The sequence below is a fragment of the Priapulus caudatus genome, unplaced genomic scaffold (genome assembly GCF_000485595.1).
Source record: "Priapulus caudatus unplaced genomic scaffold, Priapulus_caudatus-5.0.1 Scaffold6, whole genome shotgun sequence".
NCBI classification, from domain to species: domain Eukaryota; kingdom Metazoa; phylum Priapulida; class Priapulimorpha; order Priapulimorphida; family Priapulidae; genus Priapulus; species Priapulus caudatus.
In genome coordinates this window covers 561,859-581,085 of record NW_014577067.1, presented here as the reverse complement: position 1 = coordinate 581,085, position 19,227 = coordinate 561,859, and the positions used below count along the sequence as shown (strand labels likewise).

Here is a 19,227-nt window from a genome sequence, read left to right as displayed (position 1 = left end):
TCTTACCTAATAAGATTGTTTCTCACCTAGTTAAAAATCAAAAAAACCTGGACAATTTGATATTATGTTCCTGACATTAATTGCTTGCTATAGTATGGGCTATGTCGAACCATAAAAAGTGAACAGAATCACTTGTATTTTGTGAAAAAGTGGAAATATTTTTTTAATTTTTACTATTTACGGAGACGTAATAACTTTAACATATGTCCCCTTCCTTTTTTTCATCTTGATAAAATATTCCCTGCAGATGGTGTCCTTCATCTGCGATCACTTCTACGTACGGTAGCACCTGTGGGTGCTTCTGGGATAATTGACCCACTTAGGGTATATGTTAAAAGTAAATAATATAATATTTATAAATGGTCTTTTGCTCTCTTGATGTAACTGTCATTTGTATAACATACCATTACGTCAGCAGTGCACTTGTCTTCCTTGAATTCACACATTTTTGCCATTGTTTTCAGACAGCGCATTCCTTTGTAAACACCGTAACGAATAATTTGTGTTGTAAATTAGAAACTAGGCAGAATAGTTGGAAACGGCAAGTGGCATGATAAAAACTATGCATAATCCTGCAAGGCTAAATGTGTTTTGTAAACTGTTCTGATTAGAAGATGAATACATGAAGATATTAAACTCGTGCATCTTCACTGCTTTACAAAAGAATAACCACGTTGTTTGTTTTGAGATATATTTTCATTTGCTGTGATATACAGAGGTTGTGGATGTCTTTCAATGAAACAATATGTCCCGTGGCTGATTTGTAACTTTTGTTAACCCCCAATTCGAGCATGTGTGCAGCTTCTGCCCTGAAGTCATCTTGCAGCCTACATTGTCGCGGAAAGTGATCAAAGAGTATCTGCAAAATGCCATATGATATTATATTGGCAAGATTGACGAGATCTTCCACCACCTCCTACCACTTTCTCCCTTCCTCCTCTACCTTCTCCACCCTCCCCCGACTTTCACTCATCGTTTCCTATTCTCTCCTTTTTAACTGCCTTCTTTCATACTCCCTCCCTCCACCTTTACCTCCTCCCCACCAACACAATCATTTATGCCTCTTCGCCCTATCTCAACATCCATCATCCTCCACCTCTCCCCCTCTTTTACCACTTACATTCTCCCCACCTCATTTCTGTCTCCACCACCTTTTTACTTCCTCATCTACCTCCTCTACCGCCTTCTTCATCACCTCCCTCTCCCCACCTTCTCTCTTATTTTACTACCTTTCTCCTCCTCACCACTTCCTCTTCTAATTCCTCCTTCCTTATAAATATACGAGGAGTGGCACGCGCCTCAATTAACAATCTTCGACGACACCCACTACACACAAATTCACACCTAGTTGACATGCGTCGTGCGGTGTTATTTAAAATACAGGTTAAACATCTAGCGACCTGTGGTCAGTTACTAAATGTGTTAATTGGATGCTACTGAGATAAAGTGGTCCTGTCTGATCATTGTTGTTAAACAGATTTGTATAGAAGGACTAACAATCGCAGCGCGTGCCTCGCGTCACGTGGGTATCTTTCTCGCGTTATTTACGTCACCACACAATTCAAAGCACAGCCGTGCAAAGTACACGATATGTGGACGAGGAAATATACATTAATTACCCCATCCTCGGTCAACGATAGCCCGGGTTGAGTAAGTTAGCAAGAGTACATTGCGAAATTTAAATATATTTGTTAGCTTAATAGGCCTACTGATCAGGGTAACATTATAATAACTTTAACGAAATAAAATAGCAATAGACTGCAAACTCATAATCCAGGCAGTCCAATGAGGCAATACCGGAAAGAGTCGGAAGCACAGTATATATAACTAAACTTGGGTATGAATTGCAAGTTCGCAAATATAGATGTAATAAATAATGAAACCAATTTTACAAGACATTGAGAGGAATAAAGATTCAGAGATCACAGAGAAGGTATAGAAGAAGCCAGCCTACCAGCCAGACAGATAGGAAAGGAGGCCAGCCTATCAGCCATCCAGATATGAAAGGAGGCCAGCCTACCAGTTATGGAAAGAAGCCAGCCTACCGGCCAGTCAGATATGAAAGGAGGCCAGCCTACCAGCCAGCCAGATATGAAAGGAGGCCAGCCTACCAGCTAGACAGATATGAAACCAGATATGAAAGGAGGCCAGCCTACCAGCTAGACGGCTGGCCTCCTTTCATATCTTATCAGCCTATCAGCTATGGAAAGAAGCCAGCCTACCAGCCAGCTAGATATAGAAAAAAGCCAGCCTATCAGCCAGACAGATAGGAAAGGTCAGCCTACCAGCCAGCTAGATATAGAAGGAGGCCAGCCTACCAGCTATGGAAAGAAGCCAGCCTATCAGCTATGGAAAGAAGCCAGCCTACCAGCCAGCCAGATAGGAAAGGAGGCCAGCCTACCAGCTATGGAAAGAAGCCAGCCTACCGGCCAGCCAGATAGGAAAAGAAGCCAGCCTATCAGCTATGGAAAGAAGCCAGCCTACCGGCCAGCCAGATAGGAAAGGAGGCCAGCCTACCAGCCAGTCATAGATGGAAGGAAACCAGCCAGACAGATATGGAGGGAAGCCAGCAAGCTATGGAAGGAAGCCAACTTAACAGCTAATAATTTACTGCTTATTGATTGGGCTTTCCTTGACTTGCACTCATTTATTCGATTCATTGGGAACGAATTTCCAGTATTATATTTCTATTAATAAATGTCTTGAAACTGAGTAACAGGCATATTATCAACATAGGCATACCAGTTCCAAAGGGACAACCCTTCCCCTAGATACAATAATGTAACCCAACAAGAGTAGGGTTACAGCCTTATTCTCTGTTTACAATTGCCAAATAGTGCCTCTGTGAGCTTGTGTGTGCACTGCGTATAGGAGTTATATCAATATTGCAGACAATTCTATTTTTACTATATCAATAAACCTACACATAAAAGTATAACAAAAGATCAAGTGAGAATTTCTCTGGAAATAGAGCATGTATTTATATAATAGATGTAAATATATAGAAAATTTTTTATTACGACAAGGAACGTGATTCTCATCAAAATTAGTTACTGCACATTAGAGAACAACTGTTTGCTTATTAATACATAAATAACAATAACCAACACACCAAACGTGAATCAGTTCAACCAGATTCAAAATATGATTTACATCCTTAACCTGGCAAAGGCGAAAGGTTATCACAATGATAGGCTGGTCCCAGTCTGAATTTTTGTCCTAAATTTAGATAACTATAACAACACCCCTGTCTCCTTCCAGTAATACACTTAACATAACATGGACGACTGCCAAGTCAATTGAATTAAACCATTAAACAACGTTATTAAACAACAATACTAACAGCAATACCGTACATGTTGTGTATTTACAGAAAATCAAGCTACAAGTGGTATAATGATCCCGTGTAAACACTGTTTTCTACATACAACATACATGAAAGCTGTCAAATTCATCATTGGTCCACAGTGCGCCATGCGCACAACGCCCACGCCTTTTAACCTTTATAGATAACTCGTACACTTGTAGTCACAAAGGTACAACTAGTATTCCACCAGCAACGTTACACTCAATAAAAAATCTGTTGATTATCAAGCCGTGAACGATGAAGTTGTTTCTATGTTTGAACACTGGTCATTCTCTCGTCCACAAAGGAAAGATACCATAGAGATCTATGTTTGGACCCTGGTCATTCCCTCACCCACTCATGACAGCTACCATAGAGATCTGTTTGGACCCTGGTCATTCCCTCATCCACTCATGACAGCTACCATAGAGATCTATGTTTGGACACTAGTCGTTCCCTCATCCACTCATGACAGCTACCATAGAGATCTATGTTTGGACCCTGGTCATTCCCTCATCCACTCATGACAGCTACCATAGAGATCTATGTTTGGACACTAGTCGTTCTCTCGTCCACTGCATGATAGCTGCCTGACAGTCGGAGACGCAGGGCAGTTCCCTCCCGAACGCACCTCAGACATGGACAGCTCTCCATTATACGCTGGGTTGGCGAACTATAAGAAAAAATATCCGCCCCTGAACGGATTTCTGATAAACGTGGTTGTTTACATTGCGTTTCACAATCCAAATGCAGTTTATACCTCAACGTGGAAGAAAATTAAGCAGTACTGCATCCACAGTGAGAAAATCTTCAAGCAGTATGACGTTTAGGGCATAAAAATCCATTTGCATATCATTATAACAGCTTCAATTTGTAGTAGTTGTAAAAACACAAATAACTGTAATAAATTTTTTTTTAATAATAACCTGTTATTTAGCTCCTTGGAGATTTTCTCCAATGATTTGTTCTTTGTCTCTGGCACAAACACGTAGATGAAGAGGATGGATGCAAAGCAGATGAAGCCATATGAAATGAATGTCCACGATGTACCAATGGCACCTAGCACATTACGAGACTCAATGAAGTGCCTTAAAATAAGCTCTGAACCAACAGCAGATAAAATCAATCTACACGAACTACTATCAATACACATAAATTTAATATGCAAAATATATGCATGATATCTATATTCAATGACTATAATACATAGGGCCTACAATTAGCTATCGTTTATAATGACGACGGTGATTTTTTTCATTGATGCCATTGCCTAGGGCGCTGTTCTAGCATCCAATGCATAAATGTACCTGTATTAATGATCATGGTACATGTTATGCAAATAAAAAGTCCTGTCAAACATATAATACTATACATATACAATATACTATCAATTGCAGCATATAGCAATAGCAATAATAATAATATCAAATGCAGACATCTTTCTGGCTGATCAGAGCAGAATTATACTGGAGTGAAAACTGCAGTGTACAGCTAGTGCAGAAGAATGAAGATTGATCACGACAGACTGAGATCCTATGCAAACCGATAACGTAAAGCAAAACACACCTAGTACATCAAGGAATGTTAAAGATACGAGAAGGTTGGTCCCCCAGTTGAGTATGGTTGCTGTAGCAATGGCACGACCTTTGATCCCCGCAGGAAAGATTTCACTCAGGATCAACCAAGTAACTGCAAATATTCAAGGTTCATGATCAATGTTGTCAAATATCTATAACAATCAAAATAAAATAATTATATATATATATATGTATATATATATGTGTATATATATATACATATTAAAAAATAAGATATAGACATATCATATCAGATTAGGAGTTACCTAGCCTAACACCACAATTGCACCACAAAAAACATTCCCGCCACAATTAGCATGGCTCTTCTTACACCTACGTATGTTAAAGCACTGAATACCTGGCCCAAATCCAAATGCATAAGCACAAACATAGGTCATCAGCGAAATCAGGCAGACGTATTTAGCTATCCCCGATCCTGACGACACGGGCGCACTGTCTGTCGTCACCACGGCAAAGGATGCCATCGCATCCGCACCCACCAACCCGCCGGATAAGTTGGACTGCACGTTGCCGGCCGCACTCCAGCCGTCCATCAACCGCGTCTCGTTGGGAGGGGAGAGGTTCTGCGACGTGCGGCAGGTGTCTGGCGCGGCGAGGTGGACTCCGACGTGGGTGACAATGCCGAGACACGCGATGCTGAGCATCATCAAGGTGGCGCCGGCGAGCAGGAAGCGGCGGCGACCGGCGCGGTCGACGCACACTAGCGCCACCACGGTTGACACAACCTACAGCAGGAAACGGGTTCGTAGATATTTTATTTATTCATTATTTTATACTTCTTTACTTCAGCAGTTTGGCATAATTATGACATTTAACTCAAGGAATTGTTTACCATATGTTGATGACCCATGTTAGGTTATATTAGATTATATTTATATGTACGGTCATCTTTATTTTTGACCTAATACAATCTGCTATTTACTATTAGGTACGCTGATCTACCTGTACATTTCTGTCATACACTATGAATCGGAAAGGGCCACTCCTGTAATGTATTTTTTGTATGTCAACTAATCTGTGAAATGGGAGCACTAGTGTAATAGCTAGATAACAGGGTTGCACTAACTGTGATAAACACCTAATGCCCTTTGCACTGCTACATGTTTGAGTACGCATTTATCAGGTGTATTTTACCACACTTTGAAATCTACAAACATCTGGATCAACGTGGCTGCTCAGTAAGCTGTAACATACACTTGGGGAGTATCTTCCAGATTTGTGCATTTTTCGTCAAAACGGTAAATTGTGTAAAGTGCGTGCATTCAGATACAGGGAAAGGACAGTACGTTTCTTTCAGTCTCCATGTTTTTTTGCACCTACTCTTTTAATTACTCTTTCCCCCGATTACATCTTTAACATCGGTCCTGTTTTGACAGCACTGCTGCCAACACGTCGCCGGCTCTCTCAGAGACATCTCCGCTCGACCATGCAGGAGACAAAGAAATGGAGCCTCGAGTTACAGACGTCGCAGGGCATGAAGAAAATCCGCATCAGTAGCGTGCTGTGCATCGTCGGCGGCGCCGGCATCGTCTGCGCCGAGTCGTACGTCCTGTTGGCGTGCAACCGCAACACGGGGATGAACTACGACGTGATCACGCTCATCGCCGGCGCGACGTGCCTCGTCGTCGGCCTCCTGTTCGGCGCGGCGTCGTGCACGCCCCCGACGGCGGCCATAATGCGCGCGACGCTCGCGTGCGCCGCCGTCGGCGTCATGCTCGCCCTCTACACGGCGGGCCTCGCCATCGTCACGCTCTTCACCGTCTACATGGGCTCACTGCACAACATCGGCATTGTTGTCGCGTCGCTGTTCGTCGAGTTTGCGTCCGCGCTGCCCTGCATCGTCGGCATGCTGCTCGTCTACCGGCACGCGCAGTGGATCATCGCGGTGACGAGCGTGCGCGAAGCTCGCGCGGACGCCTCCTGGCCGACCCGCGTCGGCGGCGGCGACGAACGCGATGCGGACTCGCAGGGCGCCGGCTCGCAGCGCGTGGTGGGGAGTGTCAAGCTGGCTGACGACGGCGCGGATGCCTACTCGCAGTCGTGCACCGACGTGCAAGAGGGAATTGTCAACGACAGCTACTCCTTCTAGCGCGAGACGATGGTATGTCTGACCGGCAAACGTGGGTTTACTCTAGAGAAGTATATAGGCCTACTCGTTAAGCACAGACGTGTTTGTGGCATGACCCGGTACGAGACGACTTGGCAGTTGGTGACGATGATTTCGTGGGGGCAGTTATAGGTGGTGTGAGTTGTGAGACTATGTGTTTTTGCAGTTAGGGCAACACGATGAACATAACATGATATAGTGGTCGATTGTGACGATTTGTTGGGGGGGGGGAGTCAAGACTATTTTGCGCATTCTATACATGTTAATAATAATAATAAATTATTGAGAATGAGAGAATATGGTAAACACAATTTTCAAATACTCTGCTGGTGGTTTATTCACTTCAAACATTATTAATGCGTATGATTTAAAATCCTGCTTACCTTGTTTTATGTGACGTTGTTAACTAATAAATATCTTTATTATTAATTTAATACCATTTAATTTCTCCATTGCTACTATATACATAGATCGTGTGACTTAATATTACTATATCAGCACCATTTGTTGTTTGAATTTCAACCAATTTACTCATGTTTTCTTCTTTGACAGTACCTTACACACATAATGCTTACCTTAACTACACCTAGTCCTACTGTTGCCAATGTGGCTGCAGAGTTACTGTGAAAGCCAATTGACTGGAATATGATAGGAGCATAGTACAGTACGTTTGGTTGCCCTGTAAACTGAAAAAAAACACGTCAAAGTCATTGCAACAGTGAGACCAGAATTCGAGTATAGTGCAGTATATAGATAGTACAGTCAGGGACTAATCTAGCTGCTTAATATAGGCACCCATGGCAAGCGTAAAATAAAAAGGGACCGTTGGCAAACGCAGAAAGCCGAAAATATTTTTTTAGATATAGGGCCATGTAGATGTATAATAACATTAAAATTAATATCATCTTGATATATAACACAATTGTTTCAATATATCCATGGATACGTTTTCTTTTTACCTCAGATAAGTAACAGAATGAACCACTATGACGATAGAAACATGGAGATTTAATTTCCACAATTTTCAGAGCTCAGCTAATTTGGGCATTTTATGAATTTTGTAATTTGGGCGTTTTGCTAGGGGTCGTAATTTGGGCGCCTGTATTCGGTATGAAAAATGGCTTGGATTAGGCCCTGACAGTGTACACAAAGCAGCATATTACCTGTCACCAAATTATTTAAACACAATTTAAAAATTCATTCACATAACTAATTAACTGACAAAATTGAATACCTCATGGATAAGACACAAGTACGCCCAGGTGAGCGCAGCAGAAGTAAGTTAATCTAGTTCTATCAATGTTCGCTAGAGAAAATGGTAGTAGTCTTTCAGCTTTAGCTGACTGCTAAAGATCATACAAGCTCATCCTAATCACACCTCTTACCTGTTGAAAGAAGACCAGACCACCACCTATCAGCATTCGCCCACGCATGTTGTCAAGTGGTCGAAATAGGTCAAACAATGTGTGATCCTGATAGGCAACGAAAACACAATTTCACTTGCTACTAGACATGTGTACTACTTGTGACATGACTACAATGCAGTATATACTTGTGCTTACAATGGTATGTGTGCTTATTTCACTCAGCAAAATCGTACGCCGATGTACACGTACACTAGGTGCCATGTAATCGTATGTAGTTGTTAAAATATATCGCCACAACATTATGTATGTACTGCTTGCTACTATGTACACAGTACTACTCAAACTTCTATCTAGGCCCTAACGCATATCAGCCCAACATGGCTTCAAAGCTAGAGCTAATTCGCAACATCTCATAAATCATCCAACATGCTAAACATTGCCTAATCAACATGCTTTAAAATAATATAATATGTTTATGTTCCAGTTTCCTTTTAATCTTTTCTGTTTATCAAATTCCAGGGAAGAGCCATGTGACTAAAACACTACATGTATACGATCAAGAGAATATTCCATGCCAAACATTGGTGACCATTGGATATATCATCATTTAAAAAAATTTAAACCGAGCTTTAGGTTCAACTTTCATAGTACATTCTACGTGATATAGTTATCCATTAATATATTGCAAATTTTAATTTGCATGAATTACCTCCCTAAAAGAAATTAGCCCGTATTTCTGCAGGCCTCATCTGTTCATTAAGCCTAGGACACACTGTGCGATTTTCTACGCTGGCCGCTTGCGATCCGCCGATCGATAAATACGATGCCGGGTCGAAAAACCGGGCGGAAATATTCAACATGTTGAATACGAGCGATGCGCCGGGCGTATGGGTTCGCGAGCGAAATACGCTGCCGTGAGACCGGACACACCGCGCGGACCCGGCACCGTATTTATCGATCGCAAGCGGCCAGCGTAGAAAATCGCACAGTGTGTCCTAGGCTTTACTGCATACATACATGTTCTGTTGACACCGACAGTCTGATATTGGCAAGCTCCTGGTCCACCCTTTCTGTCGCCAGCAGCTTCTGGAGCACCTCCCTGGCGCTCTGCTCCTCCTTATGAAGCATGAGATAGCGAGGGCTGCGGGGAAGGCACAACATGCCGACTCCCTGACATATAGCAGGCAGGGCTGACAGCCCAAACATGTAACGCCTGCGGCGAAAAGCCAGAGCACTTGTAGGACTAGAAAAACCTCATGACTAACGGGATTCAACTGCTATCATACCTCGTTTAAGGAAGCCTCATTCAACGACCAAAGTGACCGAGTGAGGAGAGTAGTCAATCACGCGTCAGTATCTCACTTGCACTTACCAGCCATTATCTACTGACATGAACAGATAGTTGACAAGGTAGGCGACAAGAAGGCCTATGGTGATTCCGAGCTCGTTCAATGACACCAACAAGCCCCGACGTTGCTAAAGCAGATAAGGGGACGAGCCATATAATGAATGTACTAATGTACGAAACTGCGGAGAGCAAGGTGTCCAACGTGGTGGTTCTTTTTACAGTATGCATACGTGATTGCAATACTGGACTACTACACCATGTTAACAATTTAAGACTACATCGTGATGAATCTTTAGTTTACAGATTTGAAAACAAGATAAACATGTTCACTTATCATCTTCACATCAAACTATTTATATAAATCAAAATCTACATAAGTAGGTCCGTGTGATGGCCATAAAGACCCCTCACACTTCTTCAGAAAACCTCACCTTCACCCATACGATGAATTGCAAACCCATGCATGCAGACAGACTAGCTGTACTGAATGTTGGATTTTTCCCTACATACCCGCGCTCCAAATCCGACATTGATCACCTACCACAGGAGAAATCTCTGAGATGTAAATGCACTCGGCGATGGCTGATAACGAGACAGCAAATCCCACCAGAAGCCGTCCAAACAGCTGAAAGCAGCGTCTAGTTACGTGACAAATCCATAGACTCGGTTATCCCTACTGAATTCAATTATATTTGTTCTAATTTTTTAATATCACATCTGTGACTTCCTAAAACTATCTATCACTCATATAATAATAAGTATGGTAATGTTTTTTCATCTAATCAGTGACTCCATGACCTTACTCCAGATATCGTAAGTTAGCTGCATTGCTAAGATAGGTTTCTAACAACAGTATATTCTCATATCGTGAAGGTTTTATCATTGTCTGAATTTTTGCCCTAAGGCTACACAATAGATCATTCAGCCAACTCCTACTTGATTTAGTATCTGACCTGAGATTGCAAACCACTATTATATAGACGGGCATGCTTGATGCTGATGCAAACCAAATAAATGTGAATAACTTTGATAGGCAAATCCTTATACAGAAACGAAAGTAATGGAAGTATTTATTACATTAAATACTCCCCAATTTTTATATATTAACATATTATTAATATATATATATATGCTCACTATAAAAGGTAGCATTCCTAGAGAGCTTAGGATCTCTATAAAATGCAATTGAATATGCTTACCAGCAGAGCATACGAACGAGCCACTGCAAGAATTATTGCTCCGCCAAAAAAGATGACAGCATTGACGATGATAGCGAAGCGTCTTCCAAACTGGTCTACTATGAACCCTACACAGAACATTATCAGGTGCAGCATTTCAATTTAGTAAACAATTAATGGATACATGCACTTGGCCATGTAATTGTGAATTTACTGACTAAACTTCAATTATATTTAACATCAAATTAAAATTAGAGAAACTATTCAATTACAATTTGTGATTCAAGGTATAATGGTACATACCATCACACACTAGAGAAATCACAAATTTACAGTAACCAGATTGATGTTAATTGTAGTAATAAACAAGTGCCGCGGAGCGACAGCGCTCATCTAACGTCTACTGCGGTGACTCTGTGGTAGAGTGGTGGGATTCTATTAAACCCTGTTAGTCCCAAATGTGTTCACATACACGCCGAAACAGTGGAATGCACAGGGATGGTATAAGGAACCTTCTCAAAGGAATGTTCGTTGGGATCATTATGAAAGTTGCCACGAGATGGCGCGTACGTTTAAGTGTCTTCAGATTTAAGATGAAAGCTCCCATCGTACGTAGTAGCAACAACTATTTGCAAGACAGAATAGGAAAGCACTCATCCATTTACCTACGCAAGCCTACAGGCTGCAATAGAGAACTGCCACCTGTAACCAATTAACGCCGGCAAAAATACACAGTACCACCTACACATGCACTCGCGCAGTGGCAATTACGTTACTGTACATAATCGACGTACGAACTGCCTAGAATTATACGATTGTTAAGGAGCTTATACCTTCTTCAACCACACTTTAGCTTTAAATTCACGTGACATTGATAGCCTCCATAACATCCAGGCTGTATAGATTCTACTAGCGAACCCGCAGTTCAAATTCTTTCTACACGACCAGTAAACCAATCCATGTTTACCCTCATCTGCAGGTTCAAAGGTATCCGACACTTACTCTCGCATTCAAGCAGAAAGGTACATTTGCATGGTCCTTCAATATAAGCCCTAAAAATGCTAGGCTCACGCGCTGAAACACACAAGTTTGTTCAATCGCTCCGTCAGCCATCGTCCTCAGAAAATGTCTAAAATTGCCCTGTGCCCAATTGGCCTGCTTACCTGTGACCTCAAATTTCGGCACAGTGATGGCATTCCACTATGATGCTATACACCGACTATCACGAGCCTAGGTCGAGCCGTTTAGATTTGTGCCGCAATTCTCCATTTCCTCCCTATACCTTAAGTTAAGGAGGGAATGTTCCCCCTTATTTTACACCTCTTGACCTTTGACCTTTGACCCCCAGCTTCGACATCCCAACTCGTTTTGACAATCCCCCCCGACGTCCCGAATATCGTAACCGTACGTCAAGCGGTTAAGATTTGTGCCCAACTGTTGACGCATGGACAGCCGGACGCACGCATGGACGGATGGACGGACGGACGATCGTGCGATTCTACAAGCTGCATCTGACTTCGTCAGATGAGCTAAAAATAAACAGGTTTATTTCATCTTTCATCAGATGCTTAACCTGTTTATATCAGGCATGAGACAGACAAATGCTGAAAAGGGAGGAACATTCTCGTGCCACTGGCACGAAACTTCTAGGGGGATCTGGGGACATGCCCCCCCCCATAAAACTTTTGAAAATTATAAGCTCTGAGATGCAATCTAGAGCCATTTCAGGGTACTCCAATAGCTCACCACTAGCAACACTTTTTGGTGGAAAAGGAAGAAATTATGCATATAACATGGTCACTTACGCTGCCAGGGTCTATGTCTCCCTGGGTATACCGGAACGTACCCTGGTACTATCTAATATGCCGGACCGTACCTCGCCTACTCCACTAACGAGTCTAGGGAGTCGCCTACGCCTACTCCCTAACCCTAACCCTAACCATATCAGATAGTTACCAGGGTACACTCAGGTATACCGGACCGTACCCAGGGTACGTTCTGGCAGTACCCAGGGAGACATAGACCCTATCAGCATCACTTACTGCAAAATTTTGATGGGCACTGGGGAATTCCGTCTGTGTTGAGTGTGTACAAAGTAAATGTATTTTGTAGACATACAAGCAGCATTCAGAAATCTCACAGAAATTAATAACATTAAATGTAATACTGACTAAAATGATAGTCATTTACTTTAGTTTAACTAGAACTGTTCACGAAATCCCTGCAGGCGAAATTCCAGTTAGTTAGTAGCTGGAGGCAACATCGCTAATTTTATTTTATACTGAAAGCATTTGTTGCGGTGACGACTACATTGTATCCTGGTGTTTCACGTTAGCTACATTTATCTAAATTAAGTAAACATTTCATGCCACTCGTCTATAAATCGGACACAAGGTCGTAGCTAGTCTATCAATGTCAATGATGGAGTGAGTAGGCCCTAGTAGTCAGTACAGTTAATTTCTCCAAATTCAACGAAGACCAACATCATGCATCACTGAACTAACCTCAACTCAACAAAAACAAACTTATATTCAAAAATATCCTAAACACCTTTTGTTTTTTTAAAGAAATCTGGAATTCTCGGAGTTTGTTTCCGTTTCTTTCTGTCCATAGTCGCTCCCACCTCTCGGCTTAGGCCTCGCTGGGACTCGTGGAGCCGACGGCGGGGACCAGCCTAAGTACTTGCTTGCATGCGTTTAATGACAAGCGCTTATAGGATGAAAGAAATTGCGTGTTGGACCAATGAAATGGTCGGTTACATGCCATTGCTGCGCGTGTTCGCGATAGTGTATCCGCTCCAGACGGTCTAGTATTATAACGTGCCGTGGTCGAACTTTTTAGCAGGTAAATTTTTGTTTTAATCCTTAATAAAATATTATACTTGAGCCAATTGTAACCGGCCGAAACAGCAGAGTAGACGGTCAATCCGGCCGGTGGCCGGTTCCTAATGAGAACACTGCTAACCCCCCCCCCTCCCCTTCTTCGAATTTCTCCTCGAATTTACACTGATCTCAGAAATGGTATCTGGAGTTCTAAAATGGCCTGAAATCCGCCGAACGGCGGAAATGTCTCATGCCTGTTATATCTTATATTTGCATAGTAATCATTTGATAAATGATGGCCACTTAGTATGAGAGTAGTTTTGTATGCACCAGGCAAAAATGCCTAATTAATGCATAGAATTAAATTTGCAATTAAACTGCAAATGAGTCAGTTATGCACACAAAAATTGCAATAAGCAACAGAATAAATTATGTGCACTGCCTAGTGACTATGACTCTGATTTGCAATTAATGGTACTATCAGCATCACAAATCAATGGCTAATGTTTACTTATATTATACCCCGTATGCAAAAAATCATCTTCTAATCGTCACCCGAGACCAGAAAGGGAGCCATGATGGGTATACATACATAAAGCATATACTTACCACCACAAAGTGATCCTACAAGAGCACCAATTAGCATTGAGCTAACGATTATCTCTTTTTGTAAGCAACTGAGATTAAAGGTAATCTGCAACTGAAGCAGGGCTCCAGCCACAATTCCTGCAACAGAGAAACACATGTGTCCATTTTTCTATAGAAATAACTACTGTAATTATCGTAACATAGATACTGATCAATACAAATTTGCTGTGTATAGAAATATGCATACGTACCAATATCATAGCCAAATAGAACACCTCCTAGTGCTGCCATGACAGAAGCTAAAACAACTATGCCTGTTGTTTTGCTTGATTCCTGCCCTCCTGTCTGTTGCATACCAGTTCCCATTGGGACCTGCATCTCCATAGCAACTGGGCCATCACCTTCACCCACTCCATGAAGCTCCCTCTCAGATGACAACAGTATTTCTGAAAGATGCACATGCTATCAAACCAGATACCCTATTTTCAATTGGCAGGTATACTGGGTTAACAACCATATCACAATAACTCTAGCTAACACTGCCATCTGCACTATGTATGTTTATAGGTCTTATAACCACCTTAAAAACAGTAGCAAGATGATCCCAACCTGCACAAGATACAGTCAACACCCGAAATTCCGCACACTCTTAAAACCGAATCTCACGTTAAACTGGATTATTTTCAAAGTCCCTACACCATTTGAGACATGTAAAATATGCCAGGAATAAGCCCCTGTAAACCGAACTACGCAGCAAAAGCTAACTAAATAGATGGTCCTGAGGGTAGTTGGTAATGGGAGAGTTGACTGCACCTACTACAAAGTTTTTAAACAAAGTTGTACAGTAGTGGTATTAGTAACCCGTGTAATGATAATAATCTATCACTCTCTAATCAATTACTCAATAAATTACTGTGTTCACATTAAAACAGCTGTATAAAACAATAGTGGGATATTCAGTCAATTGTGTTTGAAAGCTCGTAAGCAAATTATGTGCATGGTCCCTACACTCCTCACATATAAGCTGAACAGATGCAGTATGCCACAGCTTGATCTCTATGGAAGAGTGCGGTGGTGCAGTGCTTATGGTGTTGACTTTTCACATATGGCAAAGAGGTCTACCTCAGGCAGGGCAATGATTGTAACCAAGGTAGAAAAACCTGCCTCCTTTTACTATTGGTTAGTGTGAATCTGTCATGGCTCAGATGCTTATGTAATATACTGATCCTGTCTTCAGTAATGGGGACGTAAATGAACCACTAACGCAATTTGTAATAATAACGAGGCCATCGGAACATAGTGATAGTGGCAATAGAATCAGACGTTACACATGGAAATACTTGCCAATTTTGTTTAATATACATACCTACATCCTCGTTATCAGACATATCTGTTGAATATTTACTATTTTCCAAATCAGAAATTACTCCTCAAGTGATGTCTTGGTTCATATCTAGGTCCTAGGAGCAACAGCGGGTGTTGTTAGAATGAGAATTTCTCTCTGAAACGGAATAGAAATTATCACAAAACAAAACTAAACTATGAAACTACTCAGATGTATATAATAATAACATTATATAGATGATATATAACATATAATAACTAGAGCACTCGGAGAGCACAGACCTTCACCAAGGCAGCTGAATTCTCTCAATGTGAAATTTTTTATTAATTAATTAATTAAGTAGAAAAATTAATTAATTGGATCCGGATTAGTGCGAGCGTGAAGGTGGGGGAGGACTGTGGTTGCCCTTTAGCCTGGGTTTGCGTGTTTGTAAGTCTACAACCAGCGCACCTAGCGGAAATGAACTGAAACGTGCATGTTCACAAACACACAAACCAACACTCAAACATTCGCCGGTAAAAGCATAACCTCCGCCACGCCCCTGGCAGAGGTAATTAATATTTATAATATACTAGCCATACCTGTCCATCCCCGTTAGGTGGTCAAAACTAAAAATAAATAAATAAATAAAAATAAATAAAAATGTTAACACATATAAGATCCGATAGGTGGCGTCGTGTTTTCGTGTTGTTGTGAGGGTGCCATGCAAAAATTTCCCACTATTTTAATGTTTTTGAACGTGTAATGTGAAAAAGATGTAACTGAAAAAAAAAAATAGCCCATGCAACGTGTCATGATCTGTAGAATGTTCGTACCAAGTTTGGAGAGGATCCGTTGAGCGGTGAGGAAACGTATAGCCGGACACACACACACACACACACAGAAAATCCCCAATTTATAGTAAGAAGATATAATAAAAAGACCAGTTTCTGGTGCGGTCGAGAGTGGACGTGTTTTGAGAGAGCTCCCGCCAACTAAAAGCTCCCGCCAATTTTCAGCCATTGTTTCACCTACTTTTGGTTGATTACTCATCGTGCGTGTTAACAGTATAACAACATAACGTTAAGGGCTTTATCTAAAACTGCCTCGGTGCTTTCGCTAAACAATGTCCCCACTGCGATACGACGTACACGTTGATTTCACAACGTCGAATTTTTACACAGTTGAGGACAACAAAGTATCTGACCTACGAACAACTATAACTAACACGACTATCACTTCAGAAATCTCCGAATCAAAACTCACAGGAGTTTTGGAAAACCAGGACCGGAACTTACCTTTACGCGGTGAATGATTGCAGTGTCTACAGCCTACGATAAACACCGACACGAACACTGGCCATCAGTGCTACTACGTGTAGTCGTTTACACAAATCCAAGCTGCTTTTTAGTACTGTATGTGTGTATGTGTGTGTGTTTTTACTGTACAGTGTACACGTATGTACGTTTATGTTATTTTAGTTTTTCTTTCCTGCCTCATATGCCACAAGGCAGTCAGATCCAACCAAAATGTGATCTGTTGCAACACCTGCGACATATCGCATCACATAAAATTGCTACCGGACTGCATATCGATATCGGCTGAAGAGTTCACGTACCTATCGACAATTCAGGCCAATTGGGTATTGTTTTAAATGCCAACTGCCACAACTAAGTGATTCTTTCTTTTCTGATTCTATCTCAGATGCAAACAACCCAAGACTACAAGGTCACCTGGATCATAATGCTAAACCCTTTGTAATGCTCCCTGAGCTACAGAAGCTATGCAAATCAAACCCTAACAACCTGATCATCTCACACCTGAATATGAATTCAATCTACCACAAGTTCGGGATCATGTCGGACATTTTCACTGAAAATCTCTCTGATATTGTTGTCTTTCCTGAAACAAAGCTGGCTGTAGCTATACCCAGTGCTCCTTTCTGCATTGAAGGCTATGCAGAACCACTCCGGAGAAACCGTACCTCGCATGGTGGTGGCCTCATGACAATAATCCTATCAGGTATTCCCCATCGCAGAGTTGATAGACTTGAATCACGAAACCTGGACACAATCTGCATTGAACTCCATCATGCAGGGCTGAAATGGCTTCTAATTTCAATCTACAAACCACCAAGTGTCAGGGATCAGGACTTCAAATCAACATTCACTGATTTCCTAGACCCTTGCCATACACACTACAACAATGTAATACTATGAGGTGACTTAAATTTTGAGATGCTTCTACCTAAAACAAAAGGAAAGACACTATTTGACCTATGCGAGATTTTTTATCTCACAAATTTGGTGAAGATGCCTACCTGCTTTAAAAACCCTGGCAATTGATCCCTGTTAGACTTGTTTCTAACAAATGATTGAATAATTTCATCGGATCTCTATCATTTTATTATTTTCTATTATTTTTATTGTTTCTAAAAAATTGTCCTACACAATTCCACATAACCACGGCCGTTGACACTGGCCTCAGAGACTTCATTGGTTTATTTGCACAATGATGAAAGGGAACCTAAAGAAACCCACACCAAAATGGTATCATCGACACAACTTCAGAAGGCTTAACCCGAGAGCCTTCCAGCAAGACATGGAAAAAGCCCCTTTCCACATAGCTAAAATTTTCCAAGTCCCAGACGAACAACATTGGGTCTTTCCATCCCTCTTCAATTATGTCCTAAGGCCAAAAAATATGTTTGTTTCCACTAATCTGACCGAGTCCATTTTAAACTGCCGTGTAAAAACTTTTTATTGTGATCGGCAAAAAAAAATTCCCCCAACGAGATATCGATCGATGAATTAAATGATTTGACTTTGAAGTCATTATATGGGCTGTTATAAGTATAAAACAAGTAATGTTAGAATACAAAAAATAAATAAAAAATATTTGATAAAAAAAGTTTTGCCTGCCTACCATGTCCAATTTTTTTTCAGCTCGTTAGCGGAAACAAACGTCTTTTTTGGCCTAAAAGATCATGCACCTTTTACAAAACGTGCGTGCGTGCGTGCGTGCGTGTGCGTGTGCGTGTGCGTGTGCGTGTGCGTGTAACAGTGTGTGTGTGTGTGACAGTGTGGGTGTGTGCGTGCGTGCGTGCGTGTGTATATGCAGGGATGAGATTGGAGAATTTAATTTTCAGCTGAAATTGGAATTAGCAAACAGAGGAGTGAGCAATGCAAGGACCGTAGGTCATCATAAATTTTTTTTAAAGAATGGTGCAATTTGGTGCATTCTAAGCTATTCTGAACACATTATAGGAGACTCTTGAATCACTTTTTCAAGTTGTCAAAAGGAACAAACGAACTATGAATAGGAAATCAGGGGGCTAAAGATAGGGCAAGTTTTTTTATTAAATGTCTAGACATAATGATATTTTTCTGATTCCACCCGTCGCTTGCATTGTTTTACTCAGACATTAAGCTGCCTTGCTGCGACGAGATTTGAATAAAAAAAACACAACGCGAATGGGACAATCAGTGCATAGTCATGCACACAACATGCACACAGCAACATGTAAACCCGGCCCCCAGGCCAGGCATG

The 19,227-nt window shown here is 41.4% G+C and overlaps 1 protein-coding gene across 4 annotated transcripts in view; it reads right to left on the bottom strand.

Annotated features, from left to right (window-relative positions):
* Nucleotides 1–2,945: 2,945 nt before the first annotated feature.
* Nucleotides 2,946–19,227, bottom strand: part of LOC106805553 (solute carrier family 2, facilitated glucose transporter member 12-like) — a 20,087-nt gene continuing 3,805 nt past the window's right edge. For 2 of the 4 annotated variants that reach the window (XM_014807207.1, XM_014807198.1), the window contains exons 2-14: nt 15,721–15,855; nt 14,606–14,800; nt 14,376–14,492; nt 10,966–11,072; nt 10,308–10,391; nt 9,791–9,894; nt 9,436–9,631; nt 8,437–8,523; nt 7,627–7,737; nt 5,282–5,669; nt 4,913–5,035; nt 4,273–4,405; nt 2,946–4,019 (exon numbers count right to left, since the gene is read on the bottom strand). In XM_014807207.1, coding sequence (XP_014662693.1) covers nt 3,890–4,019; nt 4,273–4,405; nt 4,913–5,035; nt 5,282–5,669; nt 7,627–7,737; nt 8,437–8,523; nt 9,436–9,631; nt 9,791–9,894; nt 10,308–10,391; nt 10,966–11,072; nt 14,376–14,492; nt 14,606–14,800; nt 15,721–15,742 — 1,797 coding nt within the window. In that variant the 5' untranslated portion in view covers nt 15,743–15,855 and the 3' untranslated portion in view covers nt 2,946–3,889. Of the gene's footprint in view, nt 4,042–4,272; nt 4,406–4,912; nt 5,036–5,281; nt 5,670–7,626; nt 7,738–8,436; nt 8,524–9,435; nt 9,632–9,790; nt 9,895–10,307; nt 10,392–10,965; nt 11,073–14,375; nt 14,493–14,605; nt 14,801–15,720; nt 15,856–16,976; nt 16,996–19,227 lie in introns of those variants that run through there. The other 2 variants (XM_014807215.1, XM_014807224.1) reach the window with 2 other exon arrangements.